The sequence below is a fragment of the Dendropsophus ebraccatus genome, chromosome 11, assembly GCF_027789765.1.
Source record: "Dendropsophus ebraccatus isolate aDenEbr1 chromosome 11, aDenEbr1.pat, whole genome shotgun sequence".
In the NCBI taxonomy this organism is placed as follows: Eukaryota; Metazoa; Chordata; class Amphibia; order Anura; family Hylidae; genus Dendropsophus; species Dendropsophus ebraccatus.
The window spans coordinates 97874500-97900954 of NC_091464.1; the positions used below are offsets into that span (position 1 = coordinate 97874500).

The window sequence follows — 26455 nt, forward strand, 5'->3', positions numbered from 1 at the left end:
TACTGGCCGCTTGCCCGTTACCTCCTCCGGTTCTCGGTTCTCTCCATCGCCGCCGCTGTGTGACAGGTTTAAACTCGGCGCGCGGCCGCCCTCTGCCGTCCTACGTCATCACCGCGCCACCAGCTGACCGCCTCGCCGCCATGTTTGTTGTGGGCATCTGCGTCACGTGACTCTGCGGCGGGATAGTTGAGGGGCAGATGTTTCCCACTAAGGGCCCCCTCACAGTGTGTGTGTGAGATGAGGGGGAACCAAACTAACCCAGAGGTCACGTGGAGTCCTGCCCCGCCCACATGGCCTCTGTTAGCCAGTAGTGACGTCAACTGATCCCTATGTTATAAGTAGTGAGGAGGGAGTGAGGGGGCGGCCGGCAGGTGTTGGGGCAGGTGAGGCACATAAGGGGGTCTCTGCAGGGACTGGGGGTGACTCTTACATGGTGCTTACCACACGTAATGGAGGGTGGGGGTCCCCTATGACATCACATGGGGGGGAGCTGTGCTGGAGGGTGGGGGGGGAGCTGTGCTGGAGGGTGGGGGTCCGACATCACATGGGGGGAGCTGTGCTGGAGGGGGGGTCCCCTATGACATCACATGGGGGGAGCTGTGCTGGAGGGTGGGGGTCCCCTATGACATCACATGGGGGGAGCTGTGCTGGAGGGTAAACAAACTCTATGGGGCAAACAACCATCATGGAGTCTTCACCCGGTCTACATCTATCTGCAGGTACAAGGAGACGTCTGCAAGGATAACTTAGAGGTAACTAACCAGTAATCCACTACATGTACACTACTGATCCTGTATCCTACTCCAGAGCTGCACTCACTATTCTTCCAGTGAGATCACTGTGTTACATTACTGATCCTGAGTTACATCCTGTATTATACTCCAGAGCTGCACTCACTATTCTGCTGGTGGGGTCACTGTGTACATACATTACATTACTGATCCTGAGTTACATCCTGTATTATACCCCAGAGCTGCACTCACTATTCTGCTGGTGGGGTCACTGTGTACATACATTACATTACTGATCCTGAGTTACATCCTGTATTATACCCCAGAGCTGCACTCACTATTCTGCTGGTGGGGTCTCTGTAAATTACTGATCCTGAGTTACATTCTGTATTATACTCCAGAGCTGCACTCACTATTCTGCTGGTGGGGTCACTGTGTGTAATCCGTATCAATGGCTCAAAAATTCTATAAGAAATTTTCCTGGCTTTCCTCTGGTCACACGGATCAGTCAGAGAAGATCAGTCACAGGTAATATAGGGGATAGGTGTATGATCTGTGTGTATTAATGTGATGGGATCGGCATTTGGTTTCTGATCACTACACAAAGCTGCAAAGCGCGGTGCCTTGGTCGGGTGCTGTGGTGTCGGCACGGTGTCTTGGTCGGGTGCTGTGGTGTCTGCACGGTGTCTTGGTCGGGTGCTGTGGTGTCTGCACGGTGTCTTGGTCGGGTGCTGTGGTGTCTGCACGGTGTCTTGGTCGGGTGCTGTGGTGTCGGCGCGGTGTCTTGGTCGGGTGCTGTGGTGTCTGCACGGTATCTTGGTCGGGTGCTGTGTTGTCGGCGCGGTGCCTTGGTCGGGTGCTGTGGTGTCGGCGCGGTGCCTTGGTTGGGTGCTTCGCGGTGCCTTGGTCGGGTGCTGTGTGTCGGCGCTGTGTCTTGGTTTGGGTTGTTTGTGTCTTGGTCGGGTGCTGTGGTGTCTGCACGGTGTCTTGGTCGGGTGCTGTGGTGTCGGCGCGGTGTCTTGGTCGGGTGCTGTGGTGTCTGCACGGTATCTTGGTCGGGTGCTGTGGTGTCGGCGCGGTGCCTTGGTCGGGTGCTGTGGTGTCTGCGCGGTGTCTTGGTCGGGTGCTGTGGTGTCTGCGCGGTGTCTTGGTCGGGTGGTGTCGGCGCGGTGCCTTGGTCGGGTGGTGTCGGCGCGGTGCCTTGGTCGGGTGGTGTCGGCGCGGTGCCTTGGTCGGGTGGTGTCTGCACGGTGCCTTGGTCGGGCGCTGTGGTGTCGGCGCGGTGCCTTGGTCGGGCGCTGTGGTGTCTGCACGGTGTCTTGGTCGGGTGCTGTGGTGTCGGCGCGGTGTCTTGGTCGGGTGCTGTGGTGTCTGCACGGTATCTTGGTCGGGTGCTGTGTTGTCGGCGCGGTGCCTTGGTCGGGTGCTGTGGTGTCGGCGCGGTGCCTTGGTTGGGTGCTTCGCGGTGCCTTGGTCGGGTGCTGTGTGTCGGCGCTGTGTCTTGGTTTGGGTTGTTTGTGTCTTGGTTGGGTGCTGTGGTGTCGGCGCGGTGCCTTGGTCGGGTGCTGTGGTGTCGGCGCGGTGCCTTGGTCGGGTGCTGTGGTGTCGGCGCGGTGCCTTGGTCGGGTGCTGTGGTGTCGGCGCGGTGCCTTGGTCGGGTGCTGTGGTGTCGGCGCGGTGCCTTGGTCGGGTGCTGTGGTGTCGGCGCGGTGTCTTGGTTCGGATTGTCTGTGTCTTGGTCGGGCGGTGCTGTGTCGGTGCGGTGCTCTGCTTCGGGGTCGGCCATGTTTCTCTGACTCCTCCATCCTCCTCCTCAGACATGGCTGTTGCGATGTGCTGCAGATCTGCAGGGGACGGGCCCAGGTGAACTGTCCAGACAGAGCAGCAGTGCTGGAGTGGGTGAAGCTGCTGCAGGAGGTAGGGGAAGGGGGGGTTCACTTACTTAGCCCCCCCAGCAGCAGACGCACCCAGCCATGTGTTGTCTCAGTTTCTTGCAGATGGCGGCTGTGCCGGGGACGCTCCCGTTTCCTGTAGATGTCTGGAATCTCTGCAGGACTCGTGGTCTCTGGCGATGATTCTGTCCCCAGCGTTCCAGAACCTGTGCACATGCCATGAGGAGCAACACAGACTGGCAGAGTCTCTGAGGTGAGGGGGAACTCCGCAGGGTGAAAAGAAACAAGATTCACCGAGGTCGGAGCCCTGTGGGGGGATGTGACTGGTGAGGTCTGAGCCCTGTGGGGGAGGGGACGTGACTGGTGAGGTCTGAGCCCTGTGGGGGAGGGGACGTGACTGGTGAGGTCTGAGCCCTGTGGGGGAGGGGACGTGACTGGTGAGGTCTGAGCCCTGTGGGGGAGGGGACGTGACTGGTGAGGTCTGAGCCCTGTGGGGGAGGGGACGTGACTGGTGAGGTCTGAGCCCTGTGGGGGAGGGGACGTGACTGGTGAGGTCTGAGCCCTGTGGGGGAGGGGACGTGACTGGTGAGGTCTGAGCCCTGTGGGGGGACGTGACTGGTGAGGTCTGAGCCCTGTGGGGGGACGTGACTGGTGAGGTCGGAGCCCTGTGGGGGGGACGTGACTGGTGAGGTCGGAGCCCTGTGGGGGGGACGTGACTAGTGAGGTCGGAGCCCTGTGGGGGGGACGTGACTGGTGAGGTCGGAGCCCTGTGGGGGGGGGGGATGTGACTGGTGAGGTCGGAGCCCTGTGGGGGGGACGTGACTGGTGAGGTCGGAGCCCTGTGGGGGAGGGGACGTAACTGGTGAGGTCGGAGCCCTGTGGGGGAGGGAAGTGACTGGTGAGGTCGGAGCCGTTGGGGGGGGGGGGGGGACGTGACTGGTGAGGTCGGAGCCCTGTGGGGGGGACGTGACTGGGGAGGTCGGAGCCCTGTGGGGGGGACGTGACTGGGGAGGTCGGAGCCCTGTGGGGGGGACGTGACTGGGGAGGTCGGAGCCCTGTGGGGGGGACGTGACTGGGGAGGTCGGAGCCCTGTGGGGGGGACGTGACTGGGGAGGTCGGAGCCCTGTGGGGGGGACGTGACTGGGGAGGTCGGGGCCCTGTGGGGGGGATGTGACTATCAGTAATAGGACACTGGCCCTATTATATAAGGGTGGTCGGGGAATATATCAGTAATAGGACACTGGCCCTATTATATAAGGGTGGTCGGGGAATATATCAGTAATAGGACACTGGGCCTATTACATAAGGGTGGTCGGGGAGAGGTTGTCTGTCACTATTTGGCAGCTTGTTTCTGAGCTGGAAGAGTCCATTGTGTGGGGGGAGATCTGTGCTGTTCTCTTCCTGGATGCTGGATGACTGTATATGAGCAGCAGTGTAATATGGAGATATCCTGTGTAATATAGAGGAGGAGGAGACATAAGTGGTGTAGCTGTAACCTCTGTCCTCAGTGCCGGGTTTTCTCTCTGGGAGAAGATTGTGTGTTTTTCTTCAGTGTGCTATGGCTGCAGCTGTGTGTGTGTGTGTGTGTGTATGTGTGTGTATCTGTGTGCGTGCTATTGCGTGCCCCCACAGTGACCCCTCTATATCACTGTGTGTGACCTCCCTATATCACTATGTGTGACCTCCCTATATCACTATGTGTGACCTCCCTCTATATCACTATGTGGGACCCCTCTCTGTATCACTATGTGTGACCCCTCTCTATATCACTATGTGTGACCTCTCTATCACTATGTGTGACCTCTCTATATCACTGTGTGACCCCTCTATATCACTATGTGTGACCCCCCTCTATATCACTGTGTGTGACCTCTCTATATCACTATGTGTGACCCCTCCCTATATCACTATGTGTGACCCCCCTCTATATCACTGTGTGACCTCCCTATATCACTATGTGTGACCTCTCTATATCACTATGTGTGACCTCTCTATATCACTATGTGTGACCAACAAAACACAACAATCACTGAACTCAGGGAGAACAGTGAAAAATTCCAATGGAGTACTCATTTACGAGTCTACATTGATTGTCCCATACAAAATTTGAATATGCAAAAAAGGGGTCCGTGGAGCCTCAGTTACGAGTCTCAAAACACGGGAATAGCCAGATATCCCTCTCTCCAGAGAAGGAAGCCCATTGCCAAGGGGGGCCTCCTAGTGGGGAAAGCACCAAACCACCCTGATACGTAGTCCCTCAGGTCCTCACTCTGTTGCGAGCTTTGGGACCTAAATAGAGAAACACCAGGGTGGCCCCTGTGAGTCAAAGTCTAACTCTGTGGCGAGTATAATGACATAAGACAAGGGTTACCAAGGCCAGGCATCCATCCACAGACTGCAGTTTCGGGGTATTTGCCCCTCGTCAGTGTGGAGCAGGATTCTGGCTACTGGGGCAATGATAAATAGACCAACAAAACACAACAATCACTGAACTCAGGGAGAACAGTGGAAAATTCCAATGGAGTACTCATTTACGAGTCTCACTATGTGTGACCCCTCTCTATATCACTATGTGTGACCCCTCTCTATATCACTATGTGTGACCCCTCTCTATATCACTATGTGTGACCTCTCTATATCGCTATGTGTGACCCCTCTCTATATCACTATGTGTGACCCCTCTCTATATCACTATGTGTGACCTCTCTCTATATCACTATGTGTGACCCCTCTATATCACTATGTGTGACCCCTCTCTATATCACTATGTGTGACCTCTCTCTATATCACTATGTGTGACCCCTCTCTATATCACTGTGTGACCCTCTCTATATCACTATGTGTGACCCCTCTCTATATCACTATGTGTGACCCCTCTCTATATCACTATGTGTGACCTCTCTCTATATCACTATGTGTGACCTCTCTATATCACTGTGTGACCTCTCTATATCACTATGTGTGACCCCTCTCTATATCACTATGTGTGACCCCTCTCTATATCACTATGTGTGACCCCTCTCTATATCACTATGTGTGACCCCTCTCTATATCACTATGTGTGACCCCTCTCTATATCACTATGTGTGACCCCTCTCTATATCACTGTGTGTGACCCCCTCTCTATATCACTGTGTGTGACCCCTCTTTATATCACTGTGTGACCCCTCTCTATATCACTATGTGTGACCCCTCTCTATATCACTGTGTGACCCCTCTCTATATCACTATGTGTGACCCCTCTCTATATCACTATGTGTGACCCCTCTCTATATCACTATGTGTGACCCCTCTCTATATCACTATGTGTGACCCCTCTCTATATCACTATGTGTGACCCCTCTCTATATCACTATGTGTGACCCCTCTCTATATCACTATGTGTGACCCCTCTCTATATCACTATGTGTGACCCCTCTCTATATCACTATGTGTGACCCCTCTCTATATCACTATGTGTGACCCCTCTCTATATCACTATGTGTGACCCCTCTCTATATCACTATGTGTGACCTCTGTCTATCACTGTGTGTGACCCCCCTCTCTCTATCACTGTGTGTGACCCCCCTCTCTCTATCACTGTGTGTGACCCCCCTCTCTCTATCACTGTGTGTGACCCCCCTCTCTCTATCACTGTGTGTGACCCCCCTCTCTCTATCACTGTGTGTGACCCCCCTCTCTCTATCACTGTGTGTGACCCCCCTCTCTCTATCACTGTGTGTGACCCCCCTCTCTCTATCACTGTGTGTGACCCCCCTCTCTCTATCACTGTGTGTGACCCCCCTCTCTCTATCACTGTGTGTGACCCCCCTCTCTCTATCACTGTGTGTGACCCCCCTCTCTCTATCACTGTGTGTGACCCCCCTCTCTCTATCACTGTGTGTGACCCCCCTCTCTCTATCACTGTGTGTGACCCCCCTCTCTCTATCACTGTGTGTGACCCCCCTCTCTCTATCACTGTGTGTGACCCCCCTCTCTCTATCACTGTGTGTGACCCCCCTCTCTCTATCACTGTGTGTGACCCCCCTCTCTCTATCACTGTGTGTGACCCCCCTCTCTCTATCACTGTGTGTGACCCCCCTCTCTCTATCACTGTGTGTGACCCCCCTCTCTCTATCACTGTGTGTGACCCCCCTCTCTCTATCACTGTGTGTGACCCCCCTCTCTCTATCACTGTGTGTGACCCCCCTCTCTCTATCACTGTGTGTGACCCCCCTCTCTCTATCACTGTGTGTGACCCCCCTCTCTCTATCACTGTGTGTGACCCCCCTCTCTCTATCACTGTGTGTGACCCCCCTCTCTCTATCACTGTGTGTGACCCCCCTCTCTCTATCACTGTGTGTGACCCCCCTCTCTCTATCACTGTGTGTGACCCCCCTCTCTCTATCACTGTGTGTGACCCCCCTCTCTCTATCACTGTGTGTGACCCCCCTCTCTCTATCACTGTGTGTGACCCCCCTCTCTCTATCACTATGTGTGACCTCTATATTACAGGTATCGGGCAGTGTTAGCAGTGTTCCTGTGTGTCTGGTGAATATTAGTCAGAAACATAGAAGATGTCAGCAGGAAAAGCCCCCCTGCTCCATCTAGTCTGGTTGTGAGTAGTTCAGGACATGGAGGCTGGAGACTGGCTGCTTCCACTGCACACACAGGAGAAGCTGCTGTATATACAGTATATATTCCCTCAGAAGTCGCCCCAGGATCATGTAGGACATTAGGGAGAAGCTGCTGTATATACAGTATATATTCCCTCAGAAGTCGCCCCAGGATCATGTAGGACATTAGGGAGAAGCTGCTGTATATACAGTATATATTCCCTCAGAAGTCGCCCCAGGATCATGTAGGACATTAGGGAGAAGCTGCTGTATATACAGTATATATTCCCTCAGAAGTCGCCCCAGGATCATGTAGGACAGTAGGGAGAAGCTGCTGTATATACAGTATATATTCCCTCAGAAGTCGCCCCAGGATCATGTAGGACATTAGGGAGAAGCTGCTGTATATACAGTATATATTCCCTCAGAAGTCGCCCCAGGATCATGTAGGACATTAGGGAGAAGCTGCTGTATATACAGTATATATTCCCTCAGAAGTCGCCCCAGGATCATGTAGGACATTAGGGAGAAGCTGCTGTATATACAGTATATATTCCCTCAGAAGTCGCCCCAGGATCATGTAGGACATTAGGGAGAAGCTGCTGAGCCGGTGTGATAGATAACTCCCCTGGTATATGACCGGACACTTATCAAGGAGCAGGAGGCCGAGTCGGGAGTTGGAGTTGGTCCTGATAAAATTCAGGAGTCTGAGTTGGAGCCGGAGCTGCGGCTTACTGACTCCACAGCCCTGCCTGTGGGGAGACGTGGCTGGTGAGGTCGGAGCCCTGGGGGGGGGGGGATGTGACTGGTGAGGTCAGAACCCTGGGGGGGGACGGGGACGTGACTGGTGAGGTCGGAGCCCTGTGGGGGGGGACGTGACTGGTGAGGTCGGAGCCCTGTGGGGGGGGGGGGATGTGACTGGTGAGGTCGGAGCCCTGTGGGGGGGGGACGTGACTGGTGAGGTCGGAGCCCTGTGGGGGGGGGGGGGACGTGACTGGTGAGGTCGGAGCCCTGTGGGGGGGATGTGACTGAGGTCAGAGCCCTGGGTGGGGGACGTGACTGGTAAGGTCGGTGCCCTGTGGGGGACGTGACTGGGCGAGGTCTGAGCCCTGCGGGGGACGTGACTGGGCGAGCTCTGAGCCCTGTGGGGTGAGGTGACTGGGTGAGGTCCGAGCCCTGTAGGGCGAGGTGACTGGGTGAGGTCGGAGCCCTGTAGGGCGAGGTGACTGGGTGAGGTCGGAGCCCTGTAGGGCGAGGTGACTGGGTGAGGTCGGAGCCCTGTAGGGCGAGGTGACTGGGTGAGGTCGGAGCCCTGTAGGGCGAGGTGACTGGGTGAGGTCGGAGCCCTGTAGGGCGAGGTGACTGGGTGAGGTCGGAGCCCTGTAGGGCGAGGTGACTGGGTGAGGTCGGAGCCCTGTAGGGCGAGGTGACTGGGTGAGGTCGGAGCCCTGTAGGGCGAGGTGACTGGGTGAGGTCGGAGCCCTGTAGGGCGAGGTGACTGGGTGAGGTCGGAGCCCTGTAGGGCGAGGTGACTGGGTGAGGTCGGAGCCCTGTAGGGCGAGGTGACTGGGTGAGGTCGGAGCCCTGTAGGGCGAGGTGACTGGGTGAGGTCGGAGCCCTGTAGGGCGAGGTGACTGGGTGAGGTCGGAGCCCTGTAGGGCGAGGTGACTGGGTGAGGTCGGAGCCCTGTAGGGCGAGGTGACTGGGTGAGGTCGGAGCCCTGTAGGGCGAGGTGACTGGGTGAGGTCGGAGCCCTGTAGGGCGAGGTGACTGGGTGAGGTCGGAGCCCTGTAGGGCGAGGTGACTGGGTGAGGTCGGAGCCCTGTAGGGCGAGGTGACTGGGTGAGGTCGGAGCCCTGTAGGGCGAGGTGACTGGGTGAGGTCGGAGCCCTGTAGGGCGAGGTGACTGGGTGAGGTCGGAGCCCTGTAGGGCGAGGTGACTGGGTGAGGTCGGAGCCCTGTAGGGCGAGGTGACTGGGTGAGGTCGGAGCCCTGTAGGGCGAGGTGACTGGGTGAGGTCGGAGCCCTGTAGGGCGAGGTGACTGGGTGAGGTCGGAGCCCTGTAGGGCGAGGTGACTGGGTGAGGTCGGAGCCCTGTAGGGCGAGGTGACTGGGTGAGGTCGGAGCCCTGTAGGGCGAGGTGACTGGGTGAGGTCGGAGCCCTGTAGGGCGAGGTGACTGGGTGAGGTCGGAGCCCTGTAGGGCGAGGTGACTGGGTGAGGTCGGAGCCCGGTAGGGCGAGGTGACTGGGTGAGGTCGGAGCCCGGTAGGGCGAGGTGACTGGGTGAGGTCGGAGCCCGGTAGGGCGAGGTGACTGGGTGAGGTCGGAGCCCGGTAGGGCGAGGTGACTGGGTGAGGTCGGAGCCCGGTAGGGCGAGGTGACTGGGTGAGGTCGGAGCCCGGTAGGGCGAGGTGACTGGGTGAGGTCGGAGCCCGGTAGGGCGAGGTGACTGGGTGAGGTCGGAGCCCGGTAGGGCGAGGTGACTGGGTGAGGTCGGAGCCCGGTAGGGCGAGGTGACTGGGTGAGGTCGGAGCCCGGTAGGGCGAGGTGACTGGGTGAGGTCGGAGCCCGGTAGGGCGAGGTGACTGGGTGAGGTCGGAGCCCGGTAGGGCGAGGTGACTGATTCTTCTCTCCTCAGATCTCCCTTCCAGCTATTCCGCGGTTTCTTCCTCCGGTTGGATGTGATGCGTCGCTGGCGTAAGGTGGTGTCCGCCGCCCCCTGGCTGCAGGATCTGCTGGAGGTAAATCTGATCCCAGGGACTATGGGAAGGGTCTGCGGACCCCCAGCGGTCAGCCGAGGACCCTCTAGTACCTGGGTGTTTCAGTTCTTTAGTTTTCCAGGTCTTACATGTGCACCTCCATTATACATTGAGAGACAATGGGTTTCAGTGTTTGTCCTGCTGCCTCCTTACTGACTGTTTCCTTACAGGTGTGCTGCAGTGTGGCGGTGCCCAGTCCGCAGGGGATGTGCCTGTCCTGCCGGGAGCGCCAGGCTGTGAGGTCAGAGGTCAGTCTGGTCTGTACACTACTCTCCTGTGCTGTATATAGGCTCTGGGATGGCCCTAATGATAGACGTGCACCCTTTTTCCGCAAATTAGAAACTGATATTTTACAGACTTCTGAACGCAATATCTTAATAGGTGGAGGTTTTAATACGGCTACAAATACGATATAAGATAGAAAAAGAACTACACCCCTCCTACATGACTCCTCACCCTCTGATACTATTTTACCTTCCCTACTATCTAATGCTAGTCTTATAGATTCCTGGAGACACCTTCACCCCGAGGATAGGGAATATACTTTGTTCTCCCATTCTCAGACAGCGTGGTCTAGATTGGATTACTTTATCGTCTCGTCTGAGGTCATGGCCCTGGTCGAAGATGCCACGGTACACCACCTATTAATATCTGACCACGCTCCGATCTCTCTACTTCTTAGGGACTCTTACCCTAAAGGTACTGACATTTTATGGAGATTCCCCATAGCCTTGACCTCAGACGACACATTCAGAGACCTTCTCAGACAATGGTGGCAAGAATTCCTCACAGATAATGCCCAACACGTAGATTCACCTATATTGTTATGGGAAACTGCGAAAGCGGTACTTAGAGGTAATATTATTTCTTTTGTGTCTGCCCGGAAAAAGGCAAATTTGAAATTTCCCAAGAACAACTAAACCTTCTATACAAAAATCAATATTTTTCTAAACTATATAGATTTGGTAATAAATCTGGTAAATTACTAGCAAATCTGGCTAAAGGTAGACGCCCAACTTGTCATATAACGTCACTAATAGACAAAAACGGCCTCTTACAGAGTGACCCTAAATCCATCTCCTCTGTATTCCATCACTACTATAAGTCATTATACTCCCCTGATCCCATGGACCACCAAAAAGCCAAAGATTTCTTAGCGTCCTTAAATCTTCCTAAATTAGACCAAGACTCCCTAAATCTCCTCAATGCCCCTGTCACCTCTGATGACATCTCACGGACTATATCTTCCTAACACAATCACAAAACCCCCGGCCCTGACGGCTTTAGCGCTGAATTCTATAAATGTCTGACTACTGAAGTTACACCAACACTCCAATCTGTATTCCACCTCATGATCAATGGTAGCCGTATGCTTCCCTCCGGTGATGTAGCCTATGTAAAAGTCATACACAAACCGGGCAAAGACCCCCATAACCCTGCCTCATACCGCCCCATCTCCTTGATCAATCAAGACCTGAAAATCCTGACGAAAATAATGGCTGATCACCTTGCTAGCGTTCTACCCAAAATCATAGATATCCATCAGGCGGGATTCATCAAGGGCAGATCGGCTATAATAAATATATGCACCGTATTGGCCGTCCAAGAAGCCGTCCGTAAGAGTCTTCACTCCACTCATTCACCTGGGCTGCTCACTATTGACGCTGAGAAGGCTTTCGACCACCTTGGTTGGGAATGGTTGGACATGGCCTTAACCAGCTTCGGTATTGTGGGACCCTTCCGCACTCTCTAATATTTACAGACACCCTAAAGCCCATATACACACTCCTGGCATTCTATCCAATTTCTTCCCCATTTGTAAAGGTACACGGCAGGGCTGCCCCATGTCACCCCTCTTATTTAATCTAGCACTAGAACCCCTTATCCAATTTCTTCTAACCTCCCCAGAATTTAATGGTATTAGAGTGGGAGATGTGGAAGCAAAGGTATTATGTTTTGCTGATGACACTCTAATATTCTTAGAACATCCACATATAGACATTCCCAAATCATTCACTGGCTTTAGAATCAATGCTTCAAAATGTGACCTTTTACCTCTGCTCCCACATCTAGCCCAAGACAACTACCCTGAAGGAGTCACTGTAGCCAGGCATTAGCTCACCTATCTAGGCATTAAGATTGGCCATTCTTCCTCTTCTGTCTATTCTCTTAACTACTTCCCTCTCTTTAAAAAAAAAATAGAAAATGAATTAGATAAATGGAAAGACCTTCCCCTATCTATCCTAGGACGCATACAATTAATTAAGATGATGTCTTTCGCTAAACTGCTCTACCCAATGCAAATGATCCCACTCCTCATTACACATAAAGACGTCACAAAAATTAGATCCTTCTTTACTAACTTCATCTGGAGATCTAAGAGGCCCCGTATAGCCTATGATACCTTATGTATGTCATCAATCAAGGGTGGCGCCCAATTACCTAACATACGTCTGTATAACCTAGCTGCCATGTGCAGAAACCTCAGAGACTGGCTCCATCACACCTCCTATTTCTCTAACTCCACCTTAGAATCCTCCCTGGTCCCTATCCGCTCTCTTACACTCTACAATCTCTGAGCTACCTCCTCTCCTGAAACAAAACATCCTCCTCCGAGACACTATAGCGTCCTGGAAACATGTAGGTAAATTATACAATCTGCCTTTTCGCTTATCTAAATTCTTCCCTTTATGGTCTTTCCCTTCTTTTCCACAAGGATCTATTCCCTCTGACTTCTCCATATAGAAACATAAACAGATCCAAGATCTTGGTCATTTATTAGACCTCGAAAACTGAACATTTCTGTCTTGGCCTGAGACCCAGATCAATACGACCTGCCCTCAGACCAACTTAGAAATCACACCCTAATACGAAAATTCATTCTGAATCGTGTTTCCTCTATTCCATCTGCCGAAAAACCTGGACAATTCCATAACCTCAGTATTTCCCTACCTGCACCCTTACCCCTATCACGACTCTACCACCTCCTCTGCTCGGTTTCCATTAATAAGTCTTCTCCTCCTTTTCTGAAGAAATGGTCGTCTGTTCTGACCTCAGACGATTTAGAAAATAAACTGCTTAACCCCTTAACGACATCGGGCGTAAACTTACGCCCTGGCGCCATGGTACTTGGCGCATCAGGGCGTAAATTTATGCCCGATGTTTCCCCGATCGCTGCGTGTTCACACACAGCGGTCGGGGAAGATGGCCTGCTATAAATCATAGCAGGCCATCTTAGCTTCACGGCACGGGGGGTGGTTAACACCCCCCGTGCTTACGATCGCTGCTATAGGCTGATCAATTCAGATCAGCCAATAGCGGCGATCGGAACCTTTCCGGGTCATCGGTGACCCGATGACCCGGAAAAAAATGGCGGTCGGTGCTGTCCGAGGACGGCACCGACCGCCATTACTGTAAAAAGTAATGTTGATCGCCGTGCCACCGGCCCGATCGCCGTGAACGGCCGGCCGGCCGTTCACGGCGATCGGGCCGGTGGCACGGCGATCAGAGTCCCACAAAATAGTAAATACCTGCCCTGGACCCCTCAGCTAGGTAGCCGAGGGGTCCAGAGCAGGTATTTGTACATTACTCACCTGTCCCGGGCTCCTGATCGGCGTCTTCCGGGTTCGCGGCGTCCTCCGTCATTCCGTTCGGTCTTCGGGTCTTTCCGGCGGTCCCCGTCGTCTTCTTTCGGCTATTTTCGGCTCCAGCCTCGTCATTTTCCGGATTTTGCGCTCTGCTGCCCCCTAGCGGCTGATATGTGTAATACACTTATCAGCAGCTACAGGGATATTCAGAATATAAAAAAAAATTATTTTTTTTTCCCAAATTTTTTTTTTTCTATTTTCCGCACCCTATCGCCGCTGAGTGTTGATCAGCATCGCACGAAAGTGCGCTGCTAATCAGCAACTCCTCCTTTTTGGCGTAGGGTGTTTTTTTTCTATATCCTACTGCCACGGTCTGCTTATAAGTGCCGCACATTGCGGCATTTATCAGCAACTCCTTTGTTGGCGTAGGTTTTTTTTTTTATACTTACTGTAAAAAAACACGTAAAAAACACTACATTACACCACACTACATTGAATAAAGTTTGACACTACACCACTACATACCCCATATACTAGTCCCCGTATAAAGATGGCCCCCAGGGTGTTTTCGGCGTCAGAGGGATACGTTATTATTGCCTCCGACACCAAAACAGCCAGTGAGGATGAATGGGGGGATCCTTCTTTCCTCCATTCATCCTCATCATCCAGTGACGTGTCTGGGGGTAGCGTAGTGTACGCTGCCCCCCAGACACGTCTTTTCCGCCAGTACCGTCCCAATAAGAGATCACGGTATGGCGTGAAATTCTACACACTCTGTGACAGTACCTCAGGGTACACTTACAGATTTAGGGTACATGCACACTGCGGAATGGCGAAGGATAACCCTTTGTGCATTCCGCAGCTGGCACCCACCGGCGGACTGATGCGGGCGCATGTCTCCACCCGTGTCATAGACTCCATTCTATGCACGGGCGGATTCCGTCGTCCATCCAAAGAATGAACACGTTGGACGGAGAGCGGAATCCGCCCGTGCATAGAATGGAGTCTATGACACGTGTGGAGACGTGCGCCTGCATCAGTCCGCCGGTGGGTGCCAGCTGCGGAATGCACAAAGGGTTATCTGTCGCGATTCCGCAGTGTGCACGTACCCTTAGAGTGTATGTAGGAAGGGACACCCGAATCCAGCCCCCAGATGCCCCCGTCCCCCCCATCCTTGGAGTTAGTGGGGAGATCGTCCGGGAACTGATCTTCCCACTGCTGGATAAAGGTTACCACCTGTACGGGATAACTTTTATACCAGCACCCCCTCTTCCAGTCCCTCGCTGCCCTGTAGCTTGCGGCACGATCCGAAAATATCAGAAGTAGTAATAGAGCCCTAATATTTAGCAGCCATGGAGCGGACCCAGCGCTTCTGGATATGAAGGACCCCGTATCGCACCAGGGCAACATTTTCCAGGTGACGTCCCCCACACTGGAGAAAGGGAGACCCCAGAAGAAGTGCAGAGTGTGGGGTAACAGGGGGATCAGGAAGGACACCATTTTACAGTGTGACACCTGTCCTGATCACCCCGGCCTCTGCATACTGGATCGCTCCAAGGCGCACCACACGTCATTGGGGTTCTACATTATCTAAATTCTGTCCCTTATTCCTATTTCAGGGGTCACGTTGATCCAGGGATTATTCTGATCGCCATTATGGAGTCAGGAAGGAATTTTTCCCCTGTGATGAGGCTACTGTCGTCTGCCTCACGAGGGTTTTTTGCCTTCCTCTGGATCAACACAGATTGAGTTTGATGGACACCTGTCATTTTCAACCTTATAAACTAATAATTGGCCTAATACCCCCAAATAAATTAGAATGGTCCCTTTTCCCCAGCTAAGTAGGTATGGCCGCCATTCCCATTAGAGGAAGCCATGATGCAATTACAAAGCCTCTGTGCGGCCAGGACAGTAGAAACCCCCCACAAGTGACCCCATTCTGGAAACTACACCCCATAAGGAATCTAAGAAGGGGGGCAGCGGGGATATGGCCCCCTGGTGACGGCCACATTTGGGACGTGAAAATGAAAAAAATTGTATTTTTTATTTTCTCGGCACATGTTCTACGTAAGTGCCCGTCACCAGTGGGGTCCATATGCTCACTGCACCCCTTGTTAGATTCCTTATGGGGTGTAGTTTCCAGAATAGGGTCACTTGTCGGGGGTTTCTACTGTCCTGGCAGCACAGGAGCTTTGTAATTGCGACATGGCCTCCATCCTCCATTCCAGCCTCTAAATGGCGCTCTGTCCCTTTGGTGACTTGCCCTGTGCCCATATGGCACATTATGCCCACATGTGGGGTATTTTCGTACTCGGGGGACACTACCCTACACGTTTTGTGTTCATTTTCTTTTTTAACCCCTTGTGGAAATGGAAAAAAATCAAGGCTAGACCAACATTTAGTGTAATTTTTGTAAAATTTTTACTCTAAATTATTAATCTTGTCATGTTTTTTCATTTTCACAAGGGGTTAAAAGATAAAAAAAAACATTTAATGTGTAGAGCAATTTCCCCTGAGTACGGAAATACCCCACATGTGGACATAAAGCGCCATGCGGGTGCAGGGTGAGCCTCCGAAGGGAAGGAGCGCCATTTGGTTTTTGAAGGCTGGATTTGGATGGAATGGATTTCGAGGGGCCATGTTGCATTCAAAAGGCCCCTGTGTTGCCAAGACAGTTGAAACCCCCCACAAGTGACCCCATTATGGAAACTGCACCCCTCAAGGAATGTAACAAGGGGTGTAGTGAGCATATGGACCCCACTGGTGACGGACACAAATGTGGAACAATGTGGTGTGAAAATGAAATATTACATTTTTTACACTATAATGTTGGTTTAGCCTTGAATATATCATTTTCACAAGGGGTTAAAAGAGGAGAAAAAAAACAAAATGTGTAGCGCAATTTCCCCCGAGTCCGTAAATACCCCACATGTGGACATAAAGCGCCATGTGGGCGCAGGGCAAGCCTCCGAAGGGAAGGAGCGCCATTTCGTTTTTGAAGGCTGGATTTGGATGGAATGGATTTTGAGGGGCCATGTTGCATTCAAAAGGCCTCTGTGTTGCCAAGACAGTTGAAACCCCCCACAAGTGACCCCATTATGGAAACTACACCCCTCAAGGAATGTAACAAGGGGTGTAGTGAGCATATGGACCCCACTGGTGACGGGCACAAATGTGGAACAATGTGGCGTGAAAATGAAATATTACATTTTTTACACTATAATGTTGGTTTAGCCTTGAATTTATCATTTTCACAAGGGGTTAAAAGAGAAAAAAACACACAATATATGTAGAGCAATTTCCCCCGAGTCCGTAAATACCCCACATGTGGACATAAAGCGCCATGTGGGCGCAGGGCAAGCCTCCGAAGGAAAGGAGCGCCATTTGGATTTTGGAGGTTGGATTTGGCTAGAATGGATGATGAACGCCATGTCGCATTTACAGAGCCCTCGTGCTGCCAGGACAGTGGAAACCCCCCACAAGTGACCCCATTCTGGAAACTGCACCCCTCAAGGAATCTAACAAGGGGTGCAGTGAGGATATGAACCCCTTGATGACGGGCACATTTGTGCCATGAAAGTGAAAAAATGAAATTTTTCCCTTTCACGTCACATTGTTCCACATTTGTGCCCGTCACCAGTGGGGTCCATATCCTCACTGCACCCCTTGTTAGATTCCTTGAGGGGTGTAGTTTCCAGAATGGAATCACTTGTGGGGGGTTTCCAGTGTCTTGGCAGCACGAGGGCTCTGTAAATGCGACATGGCCCTTGAAATCCTTTTCAGTGAAATTCAGCTTCCAAAAGCCAATTGGCGCTCCTTCCCTTTGGAGGCTCGTCCTGCGCCCCCTTGGCACTTTATCGCCACATGTGGGGTATTTCTGTACTCGGGAGAAACTGCGCTACACATTTTTTGTCTTTTTTTGCCTCTTATCCCTTTAAGAAAATGAAAAATTGAAGGCTAGAACGTTTTAGTGTAAAAAATAAATTTTTCTTTTTTCACGCCATATTGTTCGGAAAATCTGTGAAGCACCTGTGGGGTCCAGATGCTCACCGCACCCCTTGTTACATTCCTTGAGGGGTGTAGTTTTCTAAATGGTGTCCCTTTAGGGGTGTTTTTTAGGTTTTGACACCCCAGAGCCTCTGCCAACCTAAAGTGGTACAGTCAAAAATGACCAAATATAACGGAGGCGTTGAAATTCACTAGGCGCTCCCTTATATCTGAGGCTTGTGGTTGCGTCAAATAGCGCAATAGGGTCACATATGGGGTATTTCTATAAACTGCAGAAACGGGGCAATAATTATTGGGGTGCATTTCTCTGGTAATAGGTTTATAATTATGAAAAATATTGGATTACAATAAAATCTCTGCACAGAAAATTAAAATTTTCAAATTCCTTACACACTTCGCTTTTATTTCTGTGACTCCCCTAAAGGGTTAAAACACTTTCTGGATGTGCTTTTGCAGAGTTTGGGGGGTGCAGTTTCTGAAATGGGGTGCTTTGTGGGGCTTTCTAACATACAGGCCCCTCAAATACACTTTAAACCTGAACAGGTCCCTAAAAATATCTGATTTTGAAATTTTACTGAAAATTTGGAAATTTGCTGCTAATGTTTTAAGCTTCCTATCGTCTAAAAAAAATGAAAGATAGTTTAATAAATGCCGCCAACATAAAGTAGACATGTTGCTAATGCTATTTAATATATAATTTATGTGGTATAACCACTTTCTGTATACGCAAAAAAGTTTCAAAGTTGGAAAAATGCATTTTTTCACATTTTTTCACATTATTTGGTTTTTTTTCATAAAGATTTGTTATGAGTATCGACTCCAATTTACCAGAAATGTAAAGTACAATATGTCACGAGAAAACAATCTCAGAATCAGCCGGATAGGTAAAAGCATCCCGAAGGTATTAATGACTAAAGTGACACTGGTCATATTCATAAAATTTGTCTCTGTCATTAAGGCCATTTCAGGCTCTGTCCTTAAGGGGTTAAAGGGATTCGTTCAGTCCGTACAGCCTCTCCCAGTGTAAAGCTAAGAGAACTTCACGAATCCTCCATAAAGCAGTATACGTTCCTTTATTTACACTCTGGAACGTTATCTCAAAAAATGTCCCAAATGTAATGAGCCGCAGACGGACCTCTTCCATAGTCTGTGGCTTTGTAACTCAGTACAGTCCTATTGGCTCCTAGTAAAATCCTTTATACGTGACGTGTGGTCGCTCACAATTCCTCTAGATCCGATAAATTATATATTCCATGGTGACACTGGACCTGTGGCTGATCCCATGTCGCACCATCCTATTCCCTATTCCATGGTGACACTGGACCTGTGGCTGATCCCATGTCGCACCATCCTATTCCCTATTCCATGGTGACACTGGACCTGTGGATGATCCCATGTCGCACCATCCTATTCCCTATTTCATGGTGACACTGGACCTGTGGCTGATCCCATGTCGCACCATCCTATTCCATGGTGACACTGGACCTGTGGCTGATCCCATGTCGCACCATCCTATTCCCTATTCCATGGTGACACTGGACCTGTGACTGATCCCATGTCGCACCATCCTATTCCCTATTCCATGGTGACACTGGACCTGTGGCTGATCCCATGTCACACCATCCTATTCCCTATTCCATGGTGACACTGGACCTGTGGCTGATCCCATGTCGCACCATCCTATTCCCTATTCCATGGGGACACTGGACCTGTGGCTGATCCCATGTTGCACCATCCTATTCCCTATTCCATGGTGACACTGGACCTGTGGCTGATCCCATGTCGCACCATCCTATTCTCTATTCCATGGTGACACTGGACCTGTGGCTGATCCCATGTCGCACCATCCTATTCCATGGTGACACTGGACCTGTGGCTGATCCCATGTCGCACCATCCTATTCCATGGTGACACTGGACCTGTGGCTGATCCCATGTCGCACCATCCTATTCCATGGTGACACTGGACCTGTGGCTGATCCCATGTCGCACCATCCTATTCTCTATTCCATGGTGACACTGGACCTGTGGCTGATCCCATGTCGCACCATCCTATTCCCTATTCCATGGTGACACTGGACCTGTGGCTGATCCCATGTCGCACCATCCTATTCTCTATTCCATGGTGACACTGGACCTGTGGCTGATCCCATGTCGCACCATCCTATTCCCTATTCCATGGGGACACTGGACCTGTGACTGATCCCATGTCACACCATCCTATTCCCTATTCCATGGGGACACTGGACCTGTGACTGATCCCATGTCACACCATCCTATTCCCTATTCCATGGTGACACTGGTCCTGTGGCTGATCCCATGTCGCACCATCCTATTCCCTATTCCATGGTGACACTGGACCTGTGGCTGATCCCATGTCGCACCATCCTATTCCATGGTGACACTGGACCTGTGGCTGATCCCATGTCGCACCATCCTATTCCCTATTCCATGGTGACACTGGACCTGTGGCTGATCCCATGTCGCACCATCCTATTCCCTATTCCATGGTGACACTAGACCTGTGGCTGATCCCATGTCGCACCATCCTATTCCCTATTCCATGGTGACACTGGACCTGTGGCTGATCCCATGTCGCACCATCCTATTCCCTATTCCATGGTGACACTGGACCTGTGGCTGATCCCATGTCGCACCATCCTATTCCATGGTGACACTGGACCTGTGGCTGATCCCATGTCGCACCATCCTATTCCCTATTCCATGGTGACACTGGACCTGTGGCTGATCCCATGTCGCACCATCCTATTCCCTATTCCATGGTGACACTAGACCTGTGGCTGATCCCATGTCGCACCATCCTATTCCCTATTCCATGGTGACACTGGACCTGTGGCTGATCCCATGTCGCACCATCCTATTCCCTATTCCATGGTGACACTAGACCTGTGGCTGATCCCATGTCGCACCATCCTATTCCCTATTCCATGGTGACACTGGACCTGTGGCTGATCCCATGTCGCACCATCCTATTCCCTATTCCATGGTGACACTGGACCTGTGGCTGATCCCATGTCGCACCATCCTATTCCATGGTGACACTGGACCTGTGACTGATCCCATGTCGCACCATCCTATTCCCTATTCCATGGTGACACTGGACCTGTGACTGATCCTATGTCGCACCATCCTATTCCCTATTCCATGGTGACACTGGACCTGTGGCTGATCCCATGTCGCACCATCCTATTCCATGGTGACACTGGACCTGTGGCTGATCCCATGTCACACCATCCTATTCCCTATTCCATGGTGACACTGGACCTGTGGCTGATCCCATGTCGCACCATCCTATTCCCTATTCCATGGTGACACTGGACCTGTGGCTGATCCCATGTCGCACCATCCTATTCCCTATTCCATGGTGACACTGGACCTGTGGCTGATCCCATGTCGCACCATCCTATTCCCTATTCCATGGTGACACTGGACCTGTGGCTGATCCCATGTCGCACCATCCTATTCCCTATTCCATGTTGACACTGGACCTGTGGCTGATCCCATGTCGCACCATCCTATTCCCTATTCCATGGTGACACTGGACCTGTGGCTGATCCCATGTCGCACCATCCTATTCCATGGTGACACTGGACCTGTGACTGATCCCATGTCGCACCATCCTATTCCATGGTGACACTGGACCTGTGGCTGATCCCATGTCGCACCATCCTATTCCCTATTCCATGGTGACACTGGACCTGTGGCTGATCCCATGTCGCACCATCCTATTCCATGGTGACACTGGACCTGTGGCTGATCCCATGTCGCACCATCCTATTCCCTATTCCATGGTGACACTGGACCTGTGGCTGATCCCATGTCGCACCATCCTATCCCCCCTGCGGTACATCTCACCCTATTACTAGCCCTTCAGTGTTTATTACACCATTGGCTACAGCCTAGCCTACCGACCATATCGGAATTGACCTCTATTCTAAGGGAAACCTTACACCGGGAGATGCTGGACACTGTACGCAATAAGGAGGCCATTACAGCTTCCTTCTTTAAGAAATGGAAATTATTCCTACTACACGGCTTCTCGCAGGCAGAAAGACGTCCCATCATGTCTCACTTTACCTCAACCACCTGGTATTATAAGATGTCGGCTGCCGGCACCCTGGATCCATTCTTATAAGCTTTGCTTTGTATTTGTACTCTATATTCTTGTGATAAAAAGCACCATATATCATCCATCTATATTCTATGTATAAGTGGAGTAAGATTTAGTTATTGTTGTCGGCCTTGTTTTATTAGTTATGTATATTCGTGAACTTATACTGCTACTGATACTTTTCTTCTGTACCAATGTTATATTATGTGAAAACTCAATAAAATGTTTGAACTATACAGGCTCTGGGGTCAGAGGTCGGTGTGGTCTGTACACTACTCTCCTGTGTTTTATATAGGCTCTGGGGTCAGAGGTCGGTGTGGTCTGTACACTACTCTCCTGTGTTTTATATAGGCTCTGGGCTCAGAGGTCGGTGTGCTCTGTACACTACTCTCCTGTGCTGTATATAGCCTCTGGGTTCAGAGGTCGGTGCGGTCTGTACACTACTCTCCTGTGTTTTATATAGGCTCTGGGGTCAGAGGTCAGTGTGGTCTGTACACTACTCTCCTGTGTTTTATATAGGCTCTGGGGTCAGAGGTCGGTGCGGTCTGTACACTACTCTCCTGTGCTGTATATAGGCTCTGGGCTCAGAGGTCGGTGTGCTCTGTACACTACTCTCCTGTGCTGTATATAGCCTCTGGGTTCAGAGGTCGGTGCGGTCTGTACACTACTCTCCTGTGTTTTATATAGGCTCTGGGGTCAGAGGTCAGTGTGGTCTGTACACTACTCTCCTGTGTTTTATATAGGCTCTGGGGTCAGAGGTCGGTGCGGTCTGTACACTACTCTCCTGTGCTGTATATAGCCTCTGGGGTCAGAGGTCGGTGTGGTCTGTACACTACTCTCCTGTGCTGTATATAGGCTTTGTCCCCCTGTATTATAACTTTCATCTTTGATAGGTGTCTGCTTGCAAGAGGCACCCCCCTCGCAGTGGCCAGCCGGCGGACAGGGGGTCTGCAGGGTGCAGGCATGCTGCAGGTGGATACGGTGAGTAGGGGCCAACCACTGGATGTCATGTGACCTGTCCAGCAGTCACTGGGGCTCCTGCCCCTATTCTGTGGGCTCCCTATGTAATCTCATCGGCTTCTGTCACCTCCAGATTGTCTGTGTGATCTGGAGCGGCCCGGTAAGAAAGAGATAAAGACCATAGAGCGACCCGAGCCTGGAGACCCCCCGGTAAGTGCCGCCCCCAAGGTTTGACGGCTACAGCCTAGACTTCAGACTGAATCATTGTACATAGCTAGCCCTGCACAATGCTCTGTGAGCTCCAGACTGATACATTGTACATATTGTACAGAGGACTGTGCGGGTGATGTGGGGGTCACTCTCCATACACGGGCCATGTCCGGCTCTCACATGAGCTGCAGGTGCTGAGCTGATCAGTCAGTTTGGCAGCTGGAGCGCTCGACATTTGATTACCGGTGGCTGTGGCCATGTCTTCCTGGCAGCCCGGTGGCTGTGGCCATGTCTGCCTGGCAGCCCGGTGGCTGTGGCCATGTCTGCCTGGCAGCCCGGTGGCTGTGGCCATGTCTGCCTGGCAGCCCGGTGGCTGTGGCCATGTCTGCCTGGCAGCCCGGTGGCTGTGGCCATGTCTGCCTGGCAGCCCGGTGGCTGTGGCCATGTCTGCCTGGCAGCCCGGTGGCTGTGGCCATGTCTGCCTGGCAGCCCGGTGGCTGTGGCCATGTCTGCCTGGCAGCCCGGTGGCTGTGGCCATGTCTGCCTGGCAGCCCGGTGGCTGTGGCCATGTCTGCCTGGCAGCCCGGTGGCTGTGGCCATGTCTGCCTGGCAGCCCGGTGGCTGTGGCCATGTCTGCCTGGCAGCCCGGTGCGGCATCCAGTTTCTGCAGCCACCGGTAATCAAATGCCGAGTGTTCCAGCCGCCAAACTGATCAGCTCAACACCTGCAGGGTCACTGGTCTGGCATCCATCACTCTCCATACACATTGGCCTGGTAGATGGGGGTCCGGGGGTCACAGGATGTGGGGGTCACTCTCCATACATATTGGCCTGGTAGATGGGGGGGCCGGTGGTCTCACATGTTTTTACTTGCAGGGTCCCTGGTTCAGCAGTTGTATCACTCCCATACACATTGGCCTGGTAGATGGGGGGCAGGGGGTCTTGGGATGTGGGTGGGGTCACTCTCCATACACATTGGCCTGGTAGATGGGGGGGCCGGGGGTCTCGCATGTTTCTCCTCGCAGGGTCCCTGGTTCGGCAGCTGTATCACTCTCCATACACATTGGCCTGGTTGATGTGGGGTCTTGGGATGTGGGGATTACTCTCAATACACATTGGCCTAGTAGATGAGGGGTCTCGGGATGTGGGGTCACTCCATACACATTGGCCTGGTAGTTAGGGAGGGGGTCTCTGGATGTGGGGGTCACTCTCCATACACATTGGCCTGGTAGATGTGGGGTCACTCTCCATACACATTGGCCTGGTAGATGAGGGGTCTCGGGATGTGGGGGTCACTCTCCATACACATTGGTCTGGTAGATGTGGGGTCACTCTCCATACACATTGGCCTGGTAGATGTGGGGTCTTGGGATGTGGGGGTCACTCTCCATACACATTGGCCTGGTAAATGTGGGGTCACTCTCCATACACATTGGCCTGGTAGATGTGGGGGTCTCGAGATGTGGGGGTCACTCTCCATACACATTGGCCTGGTAGATGTGGGGTCTCTGGATGTGGGGGTCACTCTCCATACACATTGGCCTGGTAGTTGGGGAGGTCTTGGGATGTGGGGGTCACTCTCCATACCCATTGGCCTGGTAGATGTGGGGTCTCGGGATGTGGGGGTCACTCCATACACATTGGCCTGGTAGATGTGGGGTCTCGGGATGTGGGGGTCACTCTCCATACACATTGGCCTGGTAGTTGGGGAGGTCTTGGGATGTGGGGGTCACTCTCCATACACATTGGCCTGGTAGATGTGGGGGTCACTCTCCATACACAATGGCCTGGTGGGGTCCAGGGGTCTCTAGATGTGGGGGTCTCACATGTCTCTCCTCGCAGGGTCCCTGGGCCTCGGTGCAGCAGCTGAAGCATTCTCTGAAGAAGCACTTGGAGACTCATCAGCTCCACCTGGAGGCCATAGAGGTTCGGCTGAGCAGCCTAGAGCGGAGGGCACAGGATGTCACCAGACACCTGGAGAAAGCCAGTAAGGAGGGTGGGGTACTACTCGCCCATCATTTGCCCACATCTCATCCACCTTACACCTGTCATCCTGTCATGTAGAGCTTGAGCTGGAGGCAATCAAGCAGGGAAGCGTCACCTTGAAGACCCTGGTGGAGGAGGGGCCGATTCTCTCTCCGGAGAGGAGGAACCAGCCGCCTGTACGTACCGGGCTTCTACCAGTGTGCCTCAGGCCTGCTGACAACTACAACTCCCATCATGTCTTCAGAACTTATAGCTGTCATTGCATGCTGGGAGTTGTAGTTTTGCAGCATCTAGAGAACCTTTCTTTATGACCTCATCTCTTCAGGAACCTTATAGAAGTGACCCGGGCCGCAGGCGTATCGTTGACTGCCCAGCAGGTGGCAGCAATGCACATCACCGGGAGGATCTGCAGACCGGGCTCTCCGCGTGTCAGCGCCATGTGGATGTGAGTGCGGGGTGGGGCGGCTGCTGTGTACACCATACGGGACTGAGGGGAGATCGATCGCTGTGCCCCCCACAATCAACACACTCATCCTCCTCCTTCCCTTCCATGTGGACCACACTCATCCTCCTCCTTCCCTTCCATGTGGACCACACTCATCCTCCTCCTTCCCTTGCATGTGGACCACACTCATCCTCCCTCCCCCCCACCCCTCCATGACACTCCTCCTCCTGGTCCTCCTCTTCCTCCTCTGTGAGGTCCTGTTGTCTCTCTGCGGCCAGTAGGGGGTGCTGTCGGCCACTAGAGAGAACCATATCTGTATGTCCTTATTGTGTAGCAGACCATGGACCTTTGGCAGTGCTGTGACTTGTAGTTCTCCAATAACCGGGATCTTTCCTGTTTCCAGGTTCTCATTAAGCAGATAACGCAGCAGATTAACCAGATGGAGAGCGACATATCTGTGACATCACAGCTGCGCCAAAGTGCGGTATAGTGAGGAGACGGTGCGCTGATCTCCATGATCCGGGGCGGAGGAATCTCTGATCAGTAAATGTTGTATTTAATAAACGTATTTATTAACCGCTTTATCTGCGCTTCGTCCGCTCTTATTATAAGGTGCGATCCATCATGGCGGTACGAAGTGCTGGGGGAGGGGAGGAGAAGGGGAGATATGACACCACCAGAGAGGAGCAATCCATCATGGTGGTACAAAGTGCTGGGGGAGAGGAGCGATCCACTGATGGAGAACGGGGAACATATCTAATAGGGCCAGTGTCCTATTACGGATATATTCCCCGACCACCCTTATCTAATAGGGACAGTGCTGTATTACTGATATATTCCCCGACCACCCTTATGTAATAGGGCCAGTGTCCTATTACTGATATATTCCCCGACCACCCTTATCTAATAGGGCCAGTGTCCTATTACTGATATATTCCCCGACCACCCTTATCTAATAGGGCCAGTGTCCTATTACTGATATATTGCCCGACCACCCTTATCTAATAGGGCCAGTGTCCTATTACGGATATATTCCCCGACCACCCTTATGTGATAGAGCCAGTGTCCTATTACTGATATATTCCCCGACCACCCTTATGTAATAGGGCCAGTGATCTATTACTGATATATTCCCCGACCACCCTTATGTA

At 52.3% G+C, this 26455-nt stretch overlaps 2 protein-coding genes across 5 annotated transcripts in view; one reads left to right on the forward strand and one right to left on the reverse strand.

The window, feature by feature from the left end:
• The window catches only part of POLQ (DNA polymerase theta), a 32428-nt gene extending 32155 nt beyond the window's left edge, over positions 1-273 (reverse strand). The window contains exon 1 of the mRNA XM_069944691.1: positions 22-273. The gene's annotated coding sequence lies outside the window, so the exon portion shown is untranslated. The remainder of the gene's footprint in view (positions 1-21) is intronic.
• Positions 162-25888, forward strand: LOC138767270 (kinetochore protein NDC80 homolog). Of its 4 annotated transcripts, XM_069944693.1 has the most exons (13): positions 162-383; positions 720-752; positions 1133-1259; positions 2549-2648; positions 2719-2876; positions 9858-9960; positions 10149-10226; positions 22598-22685; positions 22798-22874; positions 24716-24860; positions 24938-25035; positions 25185-25304; positions 25708-25888. In XM_069944693.1, the coding sequence occupies exons 3-13, from the start codon at positions 1183-1185 to the stop codon at positions 25792-25794; spliced, it is 1131 nt and encodes a 376-aa protein (XP_069800794.1). In that variant the 5' UTR covers positions 162-383; positions 720-752; positions 1133-1182; the 3' UTR covers positions 25795-25888. The 4 variants fall into 4 exon arrangements, with proteins under 4 accessions (XP_069800794.1, XP_069800796.1, XP_069800797.1 ...); XM_069944694.1 differs by lacking the exon at positions 162-383 and having other exon boundaries at positions 666-752; XM_069944695.1 differs by lacking the exon at positions 1133-1259 and having other exon boundaries at positions 2549-2876.
• Positions 25889-26455: the final 567 nt, after the last annotated feature.